This window comes from Crocuta crocuta, unplaced genomic scaffold (genome assembly GCF_008692635.1).
Source record: "Crocuta crocuta isolate KB4526 unplaced genomic scaffold, BGI_CrCroc_1.0 scaffold102, whole genome shotgun sequence".
Taxonomy (NCBI): domain Eukaryota; kingdom Metazoa; phylum Chordata; class Mammalia; order Carnivora; family Hyaenidae; genus Crocuta; species Crocuta crocuta.
The window spans coordinates 4,908,234-4,926,321 of record NW_027530019.1 but is presented as its reverse complement, the minus strand read 5'-3'; the positions used below and the strand labels follow the sequence as shown (position 1 = coordinate 4,926,321).

The window sequence follows — 18,088 nt, the reverse complement described above, 5'->3', positions numbered from 1 at the left end:
TGCTAATGAGCCTAATTATTTCAAATTATCGTAAATTTCATTTCCCCACGGATTGTTTGTAGTGGAGAAAGGTAACATGATAGGCTATCAGAAGTTGAAAGCAATTATGTCTCTTTTACTTATTTTCACCCAATGATTTAAAAATGTTTGCCAAGGGCTTCAAACTTTATCATAGCTGAGTGTAGTCCTTTGTAATAGAAACAAGAACGAACCAACCCTACTGCTATGAAAATGATGGAGAAAAGAGGAGCCAAGGCATGCATAGTAGCTTATTAGCATAGAGGAATAAAGTAGGGTATTGCTAATAAAAAAATTTTAAACTTTGAAATAATGAAATCAAAGTGGTAAAGAATGCACATTTTGGCGATGTCAATGTTATGTATGATTTATATGAAATACATATGTTTCTTTCAAACTGTGGGTGGAGGAGTCAACTGTAGTGAGGAGAAAACTTTTGCAAGAGCTCATTCTGTTTTCCCCTTAGTGTAAATGTTAAATGGAGGGTGCTGTGGTTCACCCATATCATTTCCTCTTTGTTTGGAGCCATTGTGTTCTAATGGGAAAAATGCTAGCAGAAGTCTTAGTGACGCAGTGCCAGTTCCTCACCCTTTCCCCCAAATCTTCCCATCAGAACATTTACTATAAGTAAGACTTCTGTACTGAACAAAGAAGCTAGAATTTTATTCCATTATTTAAAAAAATAAATTATAGGCTCTCAAATGTCTTCTATGGGTGGGTTCTCAATATTCACCACTAACAATATGCCTTAAAATAAGTCCATATTCCAAGATCAAATTTGCAAAATTTGGTTCTGTTTTTAATTAAACCAAACTCTAAGTGAGTGAGAAATTAATAGCTAAAATGAATGATTAGAACAAGAAGTGTCTCTTCTAAGGCTGGTAATCCCAAATTCTTTGATCTAGTTACCACTAAACTCCTACCCTGACTGCTGGGACTAACTGAATCCATACTTAATCAAATCAATCATGCCAACCAAAGCAACACTACCAACAGTTTCATTTGTAAGACCACAGGACACTAACAGAATTTATGGAAGGTTTGGATTAGTACCTTGGGAAGACCTGTCCTTTTTAGTGACACTTCCTCAGAGAGAAAGACTGACTGCTAGTACAACATGATCTAAGAATCAATTTTACTTCTAAAATAATTTGTACCACTGTATTACAGTTGAAAGTGCATGGGAAAGAACAAAATGGCAAATACAGCAGTGTTCTTCAAACATCTTCAAATGCCTGGCAATCTTTTTAGTTTTGGCTTTATTAGGTCTGGGGCCTAATATGACAGGTGTTGGTGATGCTACTAGCCTGTGGAGCTGTCTTGTGAGCAATAAGTGGATAACTAACACAGACCTGCAGCGGTGCCTCTCTAACAGTGAGCCGGTGTCTTCAGCTGCACAGCGGGCCATGAACACCAGTGTCATAGGGTCGCTGAAGGGGTAAGTGAAATTGCAAGGTGCCAGGCAAGATAGGAGCATGGAATGAAGAGCAGAGAACATGATCCGTAAGGCTGGTAATTGGTACATAGGCTTCGCTATCTTCTTACTCCCACAATGCTTTGTACATGTCATTTAGCTTGTTGGCTCTTAAAAAAGAACTGCTAATGAGAAGATGGACTCATTTTCTGTATTTAGTTTCCAAGATTTCTCATTTGAAAGAATAGGTTTCCAAATATTAATTTGCTTTAAATGATTACCCATACAAACCCTACCTCCATAAACTTTATCTTAAAAAAAAAAAAAAAGTCTGCCAAGTAAGACTAGATGAACAACTCTTTTAAAATCATTGGATGGAAATTTAAATCACCAGAGGCTGGGGTACCTGGGTGGCTCAATCAGTTGAGTTTCCATCCCTTGATTTCTGCTCAGGTTGTGGTGCTGGGGTTGTGGGATCGAGCCCCACATTGGGCTCTGCACTGAGTGTGGAGCCTGCTTGGGATTCTCTCTCATTTTCTCTCTCTCTCTCTGCTCCTCACTGCACTCTCTCTATCTAAAATACATAAAGTGAAAAAAAAAATAAAATAAATCAGAGGTTGCACCATTATGGGTTATTATTTGAGAATGTTTGTCTTCTATAATATGAAGTCATTCTCAGAGGACTATGATTAGAATAGAAACCAGATGTATTTTTCAAGGCTTTATTGAAAAAAAAATGTATACGTGAGTAGAAAATTAATATAAGGATGGCCTAAGGAGGTTTCCAGAAACTTGAAGCATAAGTATGATAGAAAAAGCATGTGTATGTGCATGCGTGAGCAAGAAAGAAAGAGGGGAAGAAAGAATAAAAAATGTGGAGGAGAAAAGTGCAGAGAGAAATGGAAGCAGGATGAATAGGATAAGGAACAGTTTCAGAATTTAAAACAGTACCAAAAATTCTAAATCTCTGTAAATATTTGGTATCATCAGCAAATAGCATAATTTAATTTTACCTGTAAACTAAGAAAGTTAAAAACAGGACAAGATTGTCTCTCCGTCTAAAAGGAATTAAATTAAGCACTAATGAGATGAGCATCTTTGTGAAAAGAAAAAAAAGTCCCCCTTTAAACTTAAAATATTACATGTTCTGGGTATAGCAAAATAATCCAGAAATTTTCTATTTTTCATCCCTTTTCTTGCTTTTCAGGGGGTAAAAAGTATGCTTATTACCATAATATGTCAACATCTTAAATGGAATAAAATGAAATGGTAGGCATGAAGAAGGCAGTCAAAGCAAGGGAGGAGTATGTTAAAAATAATTTCATTATCACTTATAATTAGTCTTTAATTACCCCCTTAGTTTTACTAAGAACTAGAATTATTTCTTTTAATTTTATTTATTGAAGGGAAAAATAATAAAATGGATGTTATCCTAAGAAAACATCCCGTCTTAGAAGACTTTAAAATCTAGTAAAACTTCATTTATTTGGAGTCCTTAAACAAAATTTGTTACCATTCATATTGAATGTGGATTGAAATTTATCTATTTGCTTTGCAGAAATTTCCAAGACAGTGCAAATTAATAAGATAAATCAGTTATCATGGGAAATTTAAAAATATTTAAGAGAAAAAGCAGTTTTCAAAAATCTTTTAGTACTTTCCTATCCACATTTGCAGGTAAGGTGATAAGCTGTTTCCATATTTTCGTTATTGATTCAATTAAGCCAGGTAACAGTTTGGTTTATTACAAGTATATCACTTGGCATTAATAAACAACATTTATTTTTAAATATGCTATAATTTTGGATTTTCACTAATTCAGCACCTTTCTAAATTCATGATATAATGTTTCCAGCTTCCAAGTTACTTAGGCTAGGAAATCAAAGTTATAATCATGCACAGCCAAAAAATTCTATTACAAAGAAATTAGTCTTGTTTTATTGTTCTTCTAGCACTATCAAATGAATGATATGGTTTTCCTTTTCCCTCCAATTAGGCATTAGGTGAAATTTTAGTTTTTAACATATTCTTTTTGTTGTGTAATCTATATGCTGATCTGAACTACTCTAGTCTAACATTTCTCTATTAGCATATTTTTTCTACAGAAGAAAATATAGAATATAGAAGCAATTTTCTTTTAAATAAAATAAACAGAGAGGGGCTAAGTATTGATTTGTTTAAAAAACGCCAACATTGTTATTAAGGAACTTCTTTCTCAGTACCTTACCCTATATTTTGACAACGTTAAAACCCATTTATGGCTGAAATCAAATAATAAAACTGTTTTAGACTTTGATAATAATATAACTTGACTTTTGATCATCTCATGGGGCCTACAATATTTTGAGGGTCAGAGGCATTCTTAATTAGAAAAGAGAGGGAGGAGGGCCCTTAACATTTTCATCAAAATACAGACTTAATACTCCTGCCATGAGAAAAACTTTCCTTTTGCACCAGAGTTCCTTAAAAAGAGATTCTGTTTCTACTTTCACATTTTTGTGGTAATTGATTTATAAGTTGCTTACTGGTTCTCATTTCAAGGGAGTAAGAGGTCCAGGTCCCTCTGATGCAGACTGAGTTTTGGGTGATAGCATTCCTCCTAGCTGAACTTTCCAACTGCCTGATTTCCCCATTCTTTGGTTCCACGAAATGGCAACACTATTTATCCTGCTGCAAATGTCAGATAATCTGGAAGTGAACCTTGACTCTTTGTCTTTCACATAATCTACCATCAAGTTTTGTCTCCAACTTTTATGTGCTCACGTCTTTCACTCCCCACTCAACCATCCTACTCTAAATTATTATTACCTCCAACCTGGAATACAGCCATAGCCACCTAACTGGCCTCCTTACTTCAACTTTTGCCATTCTCCAAATCATTCTCCATGGTTTCAGAATGATCACATGACTCACTGATTATAACCAATTATATCTAGGATCAAATCCAAAATTCCTGTTGGTATCGAGAGCCTACATACACTGGTTGGTCTCCTATCACCTAACTTTCCCCTTGTTCACTGTGCTCCAGTTATACTGTCACCTTTTAATTTCTAGAACCCACCCACCTCATTTTCACCTCAGAACTTTTGTTTTCCCTGTTATCTTTGCCACGAATGGGCTGCCACTCTGATTTCTTCTTATCCATCAGATCTCAGCTTAAAAGTTGCTTTGTCAGAAAAGCCTTTTGTGCCCAGATTTCAAGAACCCTCTTCTTCCCTTTTCTTTTGTATTATTTGCTACCATAGTAACCTATTCATTTCTTCCTATAATATCATCAGAATTCTTTTTACGTGTTTAGTATCTGTCCCCTCCTCCATAATTTGAGTTCCATGAAGTCAGAGACTTTGCTTATCTTATTGAACAGTATATCTCTATTATACTTGCATACTATGTAAATACATTGCATACTATATAAATTGATGACCCGAATTAGCTGAGTTAACAGAATAAATAGGATCAAGGATTTTATTGCAGCATTAAAAACTCAATACATAACATTTCAAAGGAAATATCTGATAATTGCTTACATGATTCTTGGGTCCCTCAGGCAAACTGATGGGAGAGAGAGAGAATTTGTAAGGAGGATTTCTTCTTTATTAGTCCCTTTCCCTACCAAGAAAAGAAGTAGGGAGCAGGTATATCTCTCATCACCCTAAATCAAGTGAGAGGGTCTAGTGTTTGAGGACTACCGAGGACCACTGAGGATATTGGGAACAGAGGTTTTCATATTAGAAAAGAAGACTAGAAAAAACAATTGCTTGACTTAGGATATGAAGATGATAACTGATAAGAAGAAACAGTTTTGGAAGAAGTTGTGGTGGTAGAATTGATAACTTTTGGAACTGGTTAGATGAATAAGGATTGGACTAACTATGATTAAGTTAATATTAAATACCATTGAGGGAAAAATTTGAGAAATATTTAAAGATAGCAAGAATGTTTAGCTTGAAGAGAAGCCTAAGGAGAAATATTAGCCTCTTCTCTTATGCATGAGTTACCTTGTTAGCCACTAGGTTTGTAAGAATCTGTAATTTGATGGATACCTGACTTTTTACGGATGTATCTTTGTACTTAAAATGTTGAACTCCATAGCTTTCTTCTCTTTCCTTGCTATCGTAACTATCTTTATTCTGCTTCCTTCTGCTACTTTTGAAAAGTTCATGTGGTGGTAAAAAGTCATGGTTTTAAAGCTAACGAATTAAAAAAATAAACCAATTTTGTTAGTAATCCAGTGACATTTATTAAAGATTTAAAAACATGTTTTTGTTGCTGGTTTTCCCCCTCATTTTGCTGCTTTCCTATGTAGACAGTGAATATGGAACCAAAGAATGACAACTTAAAGCAAGGAATGTAATAATCCTAATTGCACAGGGTCTTTGTTGTCTTTCATGATATTCTCCTAGGGGTGAAGAAAAATTCTCTCCCTACCCATTAGAGAGCTTTTCAGCTTTTCAACTGTTAGAATGGCACTGGGCTGTCAAAATTAGGCACTAATACACAGCACTGAATCAAGGAGACTGATTCTTTGCTAAAGTTAAACATTAATTTAAGTGGAGTCAAGCCAATTAAGAGTGAATTATATAACTTCATTATATAGAAATTTCCAAATTAAAAAAAAAAAGAACTCATATTAACTCTAGAGATCTTGCTCTAGGTCTAAAGTTGCATAGTAATTCGGAAAATTAATAATACGTTTTTGAGAACTTTAGCTTTAGAATAGCATTTCAGAGAACTTTTTATAAATATAAAATTAAATAAAACATACCTTTTTATAGACTTGGAGACACAAAGAGTCAAGTTACATTTGTAAACTGAGATATTTATACAGTTGAGTCAGAGGCACACCACAATTTTGAACATATGACTCAGACTTTGTACCTTATATACAATTAGTTTTAAAATGTTAGGTCATTATGCCAAGAGTTACCACAAAGTTTACAAAACTGAGGATTTATAGAGACCCCAGGCTTGCTCAGTTACTTTTGGGATTTTACTCCCAAGTTTAAACCACTGTCTTTGACCAGGTCCATCAGATTTGGAGCACACACCTATACTCCAGCTTCCTAGTGCACTTAGAATAAACCCAAACTCCTATTACCATGACCTTCAAAGTTCTTCATGATCTAGTCCCTGTCTACTTTTTGTTTCATTTATCTATCACTATTTTTCCCATTGCTCATGTATTTCATGGACATTGGCCTTCTTTCAGATCTTGGAATATACCTGAAGCCATTCCTGTTCCAGGAAGCTTAAAATTTACCTCTTTAGACAGGCCTTCTCTACTTAAAGTAGGTCCCTCTATCCATTTACCCCCATCTCCTTATCTCCTTGAATATCTTCTTTGCATCCTAATGTCCACCTCCCATTTATTCACACCACAGATCTATGTGTTTATGTTGTTCCCTCACTGGAATGCATATTCTACAAGGTCAGAGATCACCTCCAGAATATTCACCATCATATCTCCAAAAGTCTAGGACAACATCTGGCACCAAGTAGCTATTTGATAAATATTTGTTTAGTGAGTGGGTCAAGGAAGAAAGTGATACTGGTTGTATACCGCATGATCCAAAGTTGGGGCTAAAGCTATGAAATGGAAAAAAATTTATGGAATGGGACTGACAGGGGAAAAGATGAAGATTTATCCATAGTGTGATGATATCTGTAGAGGAATGCAATGAAAATAAATCTTGGACTATAATCTCAAATATGTAAGAAATAACATATAAATTTATGTTTATAAAATCAACCTCGCATCAACTTTGAGAATGTTATCTCCACCCCCCCCCAAGTTGGTAAAAAACTTAACCACTGTTGTTCCAGGGTTCCCCTCTTCTGCCTCAAGATGGTTTTGTATTCAAGCACAAGGCAAGGGCTCCTGGCTTTTGAGTCAATTGTCTACTCTAGTTACTTCTGGGTGTTCACTGACTCTGTTCACACAGTTCCTTCAGGTATGGGCTTCCTGCTGCTTCCAGATTTCTTTTTAAAACAAGGGAAATCTTTATGAGGGGTACTTATGGCTCCGTCTATTTAGATACACGAGGCAGTCCTTAATCTCTGGAGTTTTGCTGCTTCTGCTGTGTGCTATAGTGTTTCCAGATAGATAGGAGGTTGGCCCCCAAATAGACTTTAATCTATGCTCGCCATCTAAGGACTCTATCTTCCCCAAATTGCTTTCCAAAGGCACTTTGATGCTTCCCTTCCTTTCAAGGCACTCAGCAGAACCCTGTGAAGTGGATTCGGACTTTATGCAAGTCAGGAAGAAGTGTATATGGCTTTTCTCTCCTCATCTTTCCTTTCCAATTACAAAGTTTGGCTGTCTTTCTGACAATATGGAGAACAGAAAAATAAGATAAATGAACATAATTTAATATTACATATGCTTATTCTGCTAGTAGGAATTAAACAAATTTGGGCCAAAAGAGAGCAGGGAATGTGGTTCTGTTCATGTCATTCTTCTTAACATACTATAGTGGTTTCCTATTGCTTTTGGGATGAAGATCAACTCCCTGACATAGCCCAACAGGACCCTCTCCAGCCTCTTCATGCACCACAGTCATTCTCATTTCTCTCTAATAAAACCATACTGGAATTTGTAACCTTTCTTTATAGTACTTGTCCATGATAGTCACTTCCTTTCACAAAATGAGAAAACCAAGGGATAACTATAATGAATGCCATTTTGCCTGTCAGATTAGCAAAACCCCAGAAGTTTGATAATATACTATATTGAACAAGGACCATACTTCTGTACTGCTAGTGGAATTATAAAATTAGTATAACTTCTGTGTAGGGTAAGTTGGCAATATCTATCTAAATTATGTATATACACACACACACACACACACACACACACATATTTGACCTGGACAAATTCTGGAAATTGATGCTACAAATATATTTGCATGGTAAAAAAAAAAGATGACACATTTATAACTTTATTTACTGTAGCATATATTTTGCAATAGAAAATGACTGGAAAAATTTAACTGTTTGTCAATAGAAGGCTAGACAAATACACTGTGATATACCCATTAATGGAGTACTATGCAGTTGTAAAACAAAATGAGAAAATTTCCTAAATACTGATGGGAAGACTTTCTATTTTTATTAAGTAAAAAATGCAACATGCAGAACACTGTCTATGGTATGCTACTTTTGTATAAAAGGGGGAAAAGTAATATATATATGTTACTATATTTATTATTATATATATTTATCTATATATATATATCCCACACATATGTATTCAATTTGCCTGTATATGTATAGAAAACTCTGGAATGATACGCAAGAAACAAATAACAATGATTATCTATACTTTTTGGGAAAGAATGGGAGCTAAGAGAATGGGGAACAGGATAGGATGTAAGAATGTAAAATAGTGAAAATTAATGATTGATGTTTCCTTCTATTGATTACATTACACATATTATTAATGTGGTGTGGGTTTAAAATTATTGAAGTGCAAAATTCATTAAACAAAAGCTATTTTCTATCATTTACCTCTTTGTGAAATAGGGATATAATAGAGATTGTTTAAGCAAAACAGGATGATGGTTAATGATTACTTTAACAACTGCTGATGTTTTCATATTAGTCGAAATAGATCCTCTATATTCTTTTTACAAATTCTAGCCCCAAATCAAACTAGGCAAGTATCAGGCATTGTTTCTTAAAATATTTAAATACAGTTCCCTTGTTGAGATTAAGCCACTCATTAGTATAACCGAGATTGTATTTTCAAATCACAGAGTACAATAGCATCTAATGAATGTAAAGTGAATAGATCACAAGTATGTACTTTGTTTCCAATTTTACAGTGAACCCTATATAACAGATTTTAAGGAGGCACTAGCACTCTTTATCAACAAACTGTCCATTTCTTTTATTTAAGTCTTGAGCATTTAATTAGCAAATTTTGACTTCTAATCTGTTGATTTCTTAGTTTAAAATCTATAGAGTCAGTGTGGAACAGACGAATTTAGTAGCTCTTGAATATCCTTACATGTGAATTGACTGTTAACAATTTTCACTTTAGAAGGAATATCCAAGTTCCAGGGGTTCTGATACTGTTCTTTATTGTTTTCTATGGAGGGATGGTTCAGAACACAGTTGCATCTTACTTTCTTTCCTTCTCTTCTTCCTCCATTTGGAGAAATACATAATAGAATTTTTATCTAGCTTTTCAACAGTTGCAATTAGAGAACGGTCCATGCTCCTCTGCTCTAATAAACTTACAAATTTCAATATCTAATGATTAAAGAGTAACCTGGTACATTTAACCTATTCCATGCTCTTGATTCTGTTCCCAAAAAGCAAAGAAATCACATACACTATAATCTGATTGAAAGGACTGAAATTTCCTTTTCCTATTTGGTCTACATGCACCACCTGGTGGTAAAGGAGTGCANGTGTGTGTGTGTGTGTGTGTGTGTGTGTGTGTGTGTGTGTGTGTGTTGGGAGAATAAACATGAGAAAGAGAATTTCAAATTTCAATATACATTCCTAAATACTGATTTAGATTAACAATGCAATTATTTTGCAGCAAATAACTAATAAAATACTAGACCACTACTATGTATATGTATATATATACCCGAACAGGAAATAAAGGGGAGAACAACTATTGTTGGAAAGTAAAATAGCTTTCTCTTACTTACATTAACTATAGCTTTGATAATTCCATCCCTAGAGTAACATTTATTTATCGTGCTAATGTTCTTACTGAGGCAAGAGTCAAACCTTGATAACCAGTGTAAAACCATTTCCTTTATTTTTAAGTTTTAAGAATTATAATTTTTGAAAGTATGCATATTCTTCCTTTTATTGGTAGTTAGTGTAAGTCCAGGTCACAGAATTTTAAAACTACAAGGCACCACAGACTAATGCACTAATTTTACAAATATAGTAGCTGAGAAATGCCAAGTGACTTGCCCAAGGTCATACTGGTAATTAGAAGCTCAGTTCAAATAAGAAACTAGATATTCTAACTTTCAGTCTAGGAATATAAAACATGAAAAATATACTCATATACAATGATAAAATACCTCTGCATGAAACAATACATCCTTGACTCAGCAACAGTGCTTTAGAGCACTAAGATGTGAGTTAATTAACACATATTAGTATTATTCTAAAATTTTGAGTACAAAGAAGTAATAGGAGAAATGCATGTTATCATAAAGCTATGGAAAAGATTTTCTAACGGGCAAAAACTCCTTTTATATATATGTTCAGAAGAATATTTTTCAACTTATATACAACTGCTATGTTGTAAAGATGGTGTAAAAAATTCCTTTTCCCTTTTTAACTGCTTCTGAATCAGAGATCTGTTTCTACAGCGTAGGTACCCACTGGTAGATTCAGGCATAAACTATGTTCATAGCTCCCTCTCATGACCATTGAATGAATACTATATAAGCCTCTTTTATTCTCGCTGTTGTATTCCACTAACAGCTCACTGGTTAAGTTTTAATTGCTTCCAATGAGGTCAGCAAAGGTATTTATCGAAAAGCCCTGAATAAAAAGGCTCCACACACACACACACAAGCATACACGCTCTCACACAGAGAGAAAAGCCTCTTGCCTGTTGATTTATGGAAACAATTATGATTCTGCTGGAGAATTTCTCAGCTGAGAAATAGTTTGTAGCTACAGTAGAGAGGCTCAAATTGCACAAGGCAGACAACAGACATGGAATTCTTGTGTATCCAGCTGTTATCAACAGAACAAGTAAGTTACTGTTATTTGTCTTTAAAAATAATGCTGAGTGGTTTTCTAGTAGTTTACCTCTTTCTCTGGTTTGAGTGTTGAGGGGAAAAGTAAAGTTACCAGATTTTTGACTCTTGTAATTATCTATAGTAATTATGCTGTAGAGCTTTACATAATGTTAAAGTTGAAGTTCTCCAGACAATACTGGCATTTAACTTGAGAGATGCGAGTAGTTGAAGAGAAAATAATTGATTAACCACGAACATAAAAGCATACAGTAAACAAATCTAGGAGAAGCATTTATACTTTGTTAGTAGTAATTTTAGGACTTAATTTAAATCAGTAGTTCTAATTGCAGGATGTTTCTGACCAAACAGCAATCAGAAAAAATGGTACAATGATATTCTGATTTGTCTCTTGTAATGCAGAACTTTTCTAAATCTATGTATAGAGCAATAAAGATGTTGACGTCCTCTGTGAAAGTTGTTTAAAATGTGCATTCACAGTACCAACTACACTGCATGTTATAATACTGTTTACCTACTAATATTTATACATACAATTTTTCATCTTCCCCCACCTTCCCTCCCTATTCCTCATGTCTCACCGCAAAAAGAAGTCCAGTAGTAAACAGTGTCGCAGCAACTGAACTTAGTGCAACCTGTTTTTATAAGGAAATACCAACAGAAAGTTATTTAAGGAGGAATCCTGTACTGTTATCAGGAACTAAAAGGATAAGGATAACAATTTGGAAAAAAAACAACTACTCTTTCTTAAACCAATCTACAATTCACAGATAGGAAGAGGTCAATGACCTAGGAGCAACAATCAACTCAAGATTTAATTTTCATTATGTTATTCATGAACACCCGGAGCACTACACTATAATGCGCAAATGGATACTGACATGGATCCTGCCAACTTTGCTCTACAGATCATACTTTCACATTATCTGTCTAGTGGGCACTATATCTTTAGCTTGCAATGACATGACTCCAGAGCAAATGGCTACAAATGTGAACTGTTCCAGCCCTGAGCGACATACAAGAAGTTATGATTACATGGAAGGAGGGGATATAAGAGTGAGAAGACTCTTCTGTCGAACACAGTGGTATCTGAGGATTGATAAACGAGGCAAAGTCAAAGGGACCCAAGAGATGAAGAACAACTATAGTAAGTAATGTCTATTATTTACAGCACTGCTTATAAATCCTTAATCTGTGAAAGAGCCATTTTTCAAGTGACATGTTTCTTAGTTTTCTTTTTCTGTTTTTCCGAAAAAAACTTATCATCTTCTAATTTCTCTAAACTGGGATCGTTGGACTATGTTTCCAATAATGTTTCCTGGGAACAGGTCAAATCTATTAATATTATGGTTGGAGTTGATAACCCAAGTCAATTTGAAAATATAATCCCCATGTCCTACGGTCTAAATGCTAATAAGTTAAGCAAAATGTAAATAATATTATTCACACTGAGATGGGAATCACTGGCTTCAAGCAAAACTCATTAGGAAGTAAATGCTCACTAAAACCTTATTAGTGTGAGGAACAGAAAATTTATTTAAAAAAGCAATATGATTTTCTTTGAAAGAATATTTCTGTGGTGTGAAATACGTAATCTGTGCTCAAAAATGCACTCAGGGACTTGTGCGATTATGTACAGTTATAAAATAGAAGGGAATCTGTCCATCTGTTCATGTCATAATGAGTTTGTATTAAGTTGTTTATTTGCCTAAGCAAGAAAATAGTTTCCTCCTAACATTTTCTTTAAATCTTCCATGCCATAATTTCATGTTACCTTAAGAGAAATGCAAATGTGAAGGAAGAAATAAAAGTGGGTTGGAAGAGATGTCAAGTCAATGATATTCTGTTAGTGTATCTTACCTTTTCTCCAAGAATTAGTTATTTTTGTCCTATTGAAATATCAGGGTTGGGTTTATCATTTAGCAGTTATGATGAATAAACAATTTCAATAGTATTAAACTTAATAAGGTAGAATACTGAACGTAAATAGTAAGAATTTAAAGTCCCTGAATGAAAAGAAATTGTTTGTACTACTAGCACTTGTACAATGTTATTATTATATCATCTTATAATACTATGTATATTAAAGTCAATTGAAAAAGAATGCCGGGGGAAGATGGTGTAAACATCTGCTTAAGCACTTGCATTTTGCTTAAGGCTTGCAGTGAGTACTTGAAACATTTGTTGCTTGTTTAATGAATGGTTTTTAAGGATTTTTTAAAAAGTTTATTTATTTTAAAGTGAGAGCAAGAGAGAACAGGGGAGGGGCAGAGAGGGAGGGAGAGAGAGAATCCAAGCAGGCTCCTCACTACCAGCACAGATCCTCATGCAGGGCTCGAACCCAGGAACCGTGAGATCATGACCTGAGCTGAAATCAAGAGTTGGATGCTTAACCAAGTGAGCCACCCAGGTGCCCCAGTTTTTAGACTTCTTAACTAATGAGCCAATAAGTGGGAAATGGGAGAATTATGTTTCCAATATGAAAATGAGAAGATCAGGGGCGCCTGGGTGGCTTAGTCGGTTAAGCATCTGACTTTCGCTTAGGTCATGATCTTGCAGTTCGTGGGTTCGAGCCCCGCGTCGGGCTCTGTGCTGACTGCCAGCTCAGAGCCTGGAGCCTGTTTCAGTCTGTGACTCCCTCTCTCTCTGACCCTCCCCTGCTCACGCTGTCTCTCTCTCTCTCCTAGAAATAAATAAAATATTTAAAAAAAAAAATGAGAAGATCTTTCAAACTCTAACTTATAGAGAACACTAAGGCCTTTTTAGCAGATTATTGTTATAGTTTATTACTGTTATTAATAAAATTATGTTAGTCTTGGAATGTTATTCTGATTATACTACAGTTCAGCTAAAGAAATAACTATTTAGAGGAGAGTTCTATGGATAGCCACTTCTATGTGAGCCACAGAATTTGAATTATAATCAACTTATTTGAAAGTTATTGAGACTTATCATGAATAATGGGACCTGGTAGAGAGGACATGAGGACAGAGCCCAGGTGGAAGTTATGACGCAGAGGTCTATTCCCTGTCTGTGAGTAATTTTGGAACAATTTTTAATGCTTTCCATTTTTCAGGTTTTTCATCTCTAAGATATGGAATATATACAGATGATCTCCAATACAGCCTCTAGTTCTTACAGTTTATTCTATTCTAAACCATAACATAAATATATAATGGAAATGTGAACAGATGTAAGTGCTTATTATGTGATTATCATATACTTTGAGTGAGATAAGTGAATATTATCTCAATGATAAGATGAGCTGTCAGAACTAACTTGAAATTGTAGCAAATTCTGTTGCTCACATAGAAGTGTTTCAAACCTAAACACTGTGTAGAATTCTTCTACATGCCCACTAATGCCTTTCGAACGCTTTTGTCAAAAAATGGAAAATGTGAAAAATTAGATATAAAATCCAGTGACAATGAATAGCATACATAATTATTTGGGATGAAAAATATCTACAATTGGGATGCATTCATATATGTGTTTTATTTTGTGTTAAAGTTTCTTAAAACCATGAAACTCAGGCATTTGTAGGCATACACAAAATGCCAAAGTTATTTTATACTTGAAACACAATTTAGCATTAACCTAGAGTAACCATAAGGCCAATTTGGCACGCCATTCCTCCTCTACTCTAATTCTACAGTGAAAATGAAAAAGAGAGAGAGAGAAATTCTTTCTATACTATAAATTAGAATGTCGCAATACCAATGTTCTTAAAGACATGATATATATTATATAGTCTTAACTTCTATAAGCTTTTCCTAGGCTGTATATGTAAATATACTTTCTTGATATGGTGAATTCTCCTGGAAAGGGAAACTTTCAGTGGGATCCCTGAAGTAAACCCTAAACCTCTTGTCAGGTTGTGTTGCTATCCTCTTGAAGAAGGAGTCAGCCAGCCTTCACCATAGTTAAAAAGCAGCTAATTCACAATTGTCAACAGGAAATCCTAAGATACAAAAGAAATTACTTCATTGAAAACTATATGGAGAATAACTTATTAGAAGAGAATTCTGATAGCCATTTCCTGTTATCTAAGGGGTAGCCTTACTAATTTTAAGTGTGGATGTCCCCTACATAAAAAGCGCAAATTGACACATATGAAGTTGAAGCTACTGTATCCAGGTACAAAGGAAGTGCTCAATAAAATTTGTTTAAGAAATCAAAGAAGAACAAAAATCTTGAAATTATAAATATGACTACTATTAACATTCCTCAATCATTAACTGAATGAATGAACAAATGAACAAGAGATGTTTCCTTCCGATTTAAAATGAGAGTAAAAGGTGATCGGATTGCCTACTGGAGTAAAATGCAGCAGAGTTCAGAAAATGTGGTAGATCAGAATGACACTCTCAATTTCATTTTTAGTGTTCCGATCCTGTAAATTTGTTAAGTGGTTGTTAAACACCCTTCTGTGGAGGTCTTTTTTTTTTTTTTTTAATATTTTTATTTTATTTCTAGGATAGAGAGAGACAGCGTGAACAGGGGAGGGTCAGAGAGAGAGGGAGATACAGACTCTGAAATTGGCTCCAGGCTCTGAGCTGGCAGTCAGCACAGAGCCCGATGCGAACTGCAGATCATGACCTAAGCGAAAGTCGGACGCTTAACCGACTAAGCCACCCAGGCGCCCCGTGGAGGTCTTTTAACATGGTATAGATTTAAATGTCTTAGATGATAAAATTTTGCAAGGAAAGTTAGATGTCAGCTGTGTGAAACATAATTGTTCTCTGAGTTACTATGGGGTTCCCACTCTTTTCACATGGCTTTGCTTTGGATGAAGGGGAAGTTTACCTGATTATATTAATAGGTTTTGAAGGAATGCATACTTCACTAGCAGAAGGATAACTCCTTCATAAAAATATGATATTGCCAAGAAAATGGACTGGGGTGAGTAGAAGAGGTGGTTAAAAAAAAAAAAGCCTGGGTATATAATTCTGTTTCTAGAAGACTGGGCTGGGTAGGTAGATGGAAGACCTACAGGAAGAGAAGGGGAATGGAAGGGAGGTAGATATAATAGCTCATGTCTCATTTTTTAGGAAATTTTAAAAATTACTGAAGCTATCCTGGATTGTGATGATCTCACTTCAGTCTTAATTATAGTGTTGTCTTCTGAAGTATTTTAAATTTAGCTTAGAAGGACTAAACTGCAGAACACACACACCAAGGAACCCAATAAAAATCATACTTGTATTAGTAGACAGATAAGTAAGACACAACTATATAAATGTAGGAATTTATGAGGGGCCAGGAGATGTTGGACCGTATTTCTGACACTGAGGGGAGAGAAGTTGTCCCTGGAGAACTGGTCCTCAGATTGCATACTATTTCCACCCAAGAGTCAAGGAAAGTCCATCCTCTCTGGTGGTTCCACATTTAGCCCTGCAGTATGTTTCTAAGCAATGAAACTGGAACCTAACCTGAACTAATAATAAGGGTAATAAAAGCATAAAATGCCCTTCTAAAATGAAATAACTATTCATGTTCTCTACAGAAGGAGAGCAGTAATACCATCTTAAAGGGATTGGTAATGGATGATCAACACTTGTACTGCTGTCGTCAGTGCTATCCTCTTGGGGACAAGGCGAGAGGGTGAATTTAGATAATTTTTGGACCAGGCACTCCCATCCACAGACAGAGTCAATCAGTCCACACCTGACAGAAATAACACTGCTTTTTAAGCTGGGACTTGAGGTGCCAAGTGAGAGATGGCAGCAGTGTACCGGGCAACTGTCAGCCGCCCTGAGAGGCAGATGCGGAACAAAGAACTCAGTCCCTCCAGATGATTTTCTTGCTTTTGGTATGCAGTTCCTCTTCCCAACAATGGTCAATATCATCAATTCCTTTTACGAAGAATTCCTTAATTGTGCTAAGCTACTGATTCAAGAAAAAGTATGCCTCACTTAGAATTATGCATTGTAAGTTCCATAGCAAGCAAAGGGTTAGCCATTCTGAAAGCTAGCCAATGATTTGGCAATATTCTCTTTTGGATTGTTAGACTGTGACGGGATGTGGCCTAACAATTGGCAAAAAGCAAATAAACACAGTGTTGTGGGATTTGACTTTGGCCACAGAATCTTCAGCAACCCAGTTGTCAACAATTCTTTGGATAAGATCCTACTCAGCACAAATCTCTGCTAGTAGCTAGCAAATATACACACCGCCACTAAATATGGGGACGGTAAACTTGGTTATCCTCCAAATAGTTCTTACCCATTTATCCAAAAGAGCAATAATTCACATTATCAAAACAAAAGAAGAGAGTCAGGGCAACCCACCTTTAAAAAATAGACAATGAGGAACATAATTATGGATTTGAGCCAAAATCTGAGAATTTCTGACAAAATGGAACCCTGTAGAACTGGTGACCTGCATTCCCTGAAGTAAGTTGTCAAGGTCGTAAATTATGCAAGATGGATAAACTGCTGGGGAGCAGATTTGGAAATATTAGCTACTCTTTGAGAATTCTAATAATAGAGATTATTTTTCATTGTATAGTTTTCTTCTTTTTGCGGGGGGGTGGGGTGCAAATACAAGTGTCTGGAAAATTGCAAATAATTTATTGCCACAGGTGTATCTCTTACTTATTTTGTAAATCCTTATTTGAACTGACCATCACTTTCATTTCTATACCAGCCCGGGGCATATTAACATGTATTTTCCCCTGTGACTCAGCTGTAGTATAACTCTTTAGACTATACTGTTAGAGCATTCAGAGACCCAAGCAAACTGGAGAGAATCCGAGAAACCTGCTTTCAGATATACGGAAGAGTTCCCTTTTCCAGGTTTCCCTACTTCTCAGCCTTGGCTAAATATTGTAATCAGCTAGGGAACTTAAAAAAAATACTGATGCCAGGTTCCACGCACAAAGACTCTTATTAAATTCATTTGGAGTGCAGCCTGG

The 18,088-nt window shown here is 35.4% G+C and overlaps 3 protein-coding genes across 14 annotated transcripts in view; 2 read left to right on the top strand and 1 right to left on the bottom strand.

Moving 5' to 3' along the window:
• Positions 1 to 18,088, top strand: part of DTWD1 (DTW motif tRNA-uridine aminocarboxypropyltransferase 1) — a 164,034-nt gene that overhangs the window by 3,307 nt on the left and 142,639 nt on the right. The gene's annotated exons all lie outside the window — the stretch shown is intronic.
• FAM227B (family with sequence similarity 227 member B) overlaps positions 1 to 18,088 on the bottom strand; it is a 160,872-nt gene that overhangs the window by 17,651 nt on the left and 125,133 nt on the right. The window contains exon 12 of one of the 12 annotated variants that reach the window (XR_013335211.1): positions 1,839 to 2,006. The exons of the other annotated variants lie outside the window; for them this stretch is intronic. The gene's annotated coding sequence lies outside the window, so the exon portion shown is untranslated. The remainder of the gene's footprint in view (positions 1 to 1,838; positions 2,007 to 18,088) is intronic. 12 annotated transcript variants of the gene reach the window in all.
• The window catches only part of FGF7 (fibroblast growth factor 7), a 59,873-nt gene continuing 53,818 nt past the window's right edge, over positions 12,034 to 18,088 (top strand). Inside the window, exon 1 of the mRNA XM_077764323.1 lies at positions 12,034 to 12,319. Coding sequence (XP_077620449.1) covers positions 12,034 to 12,319 — 286 coding nt within the window. The remainder of the gene's footprint in view (positions 12,320 to 18,088) is intronic.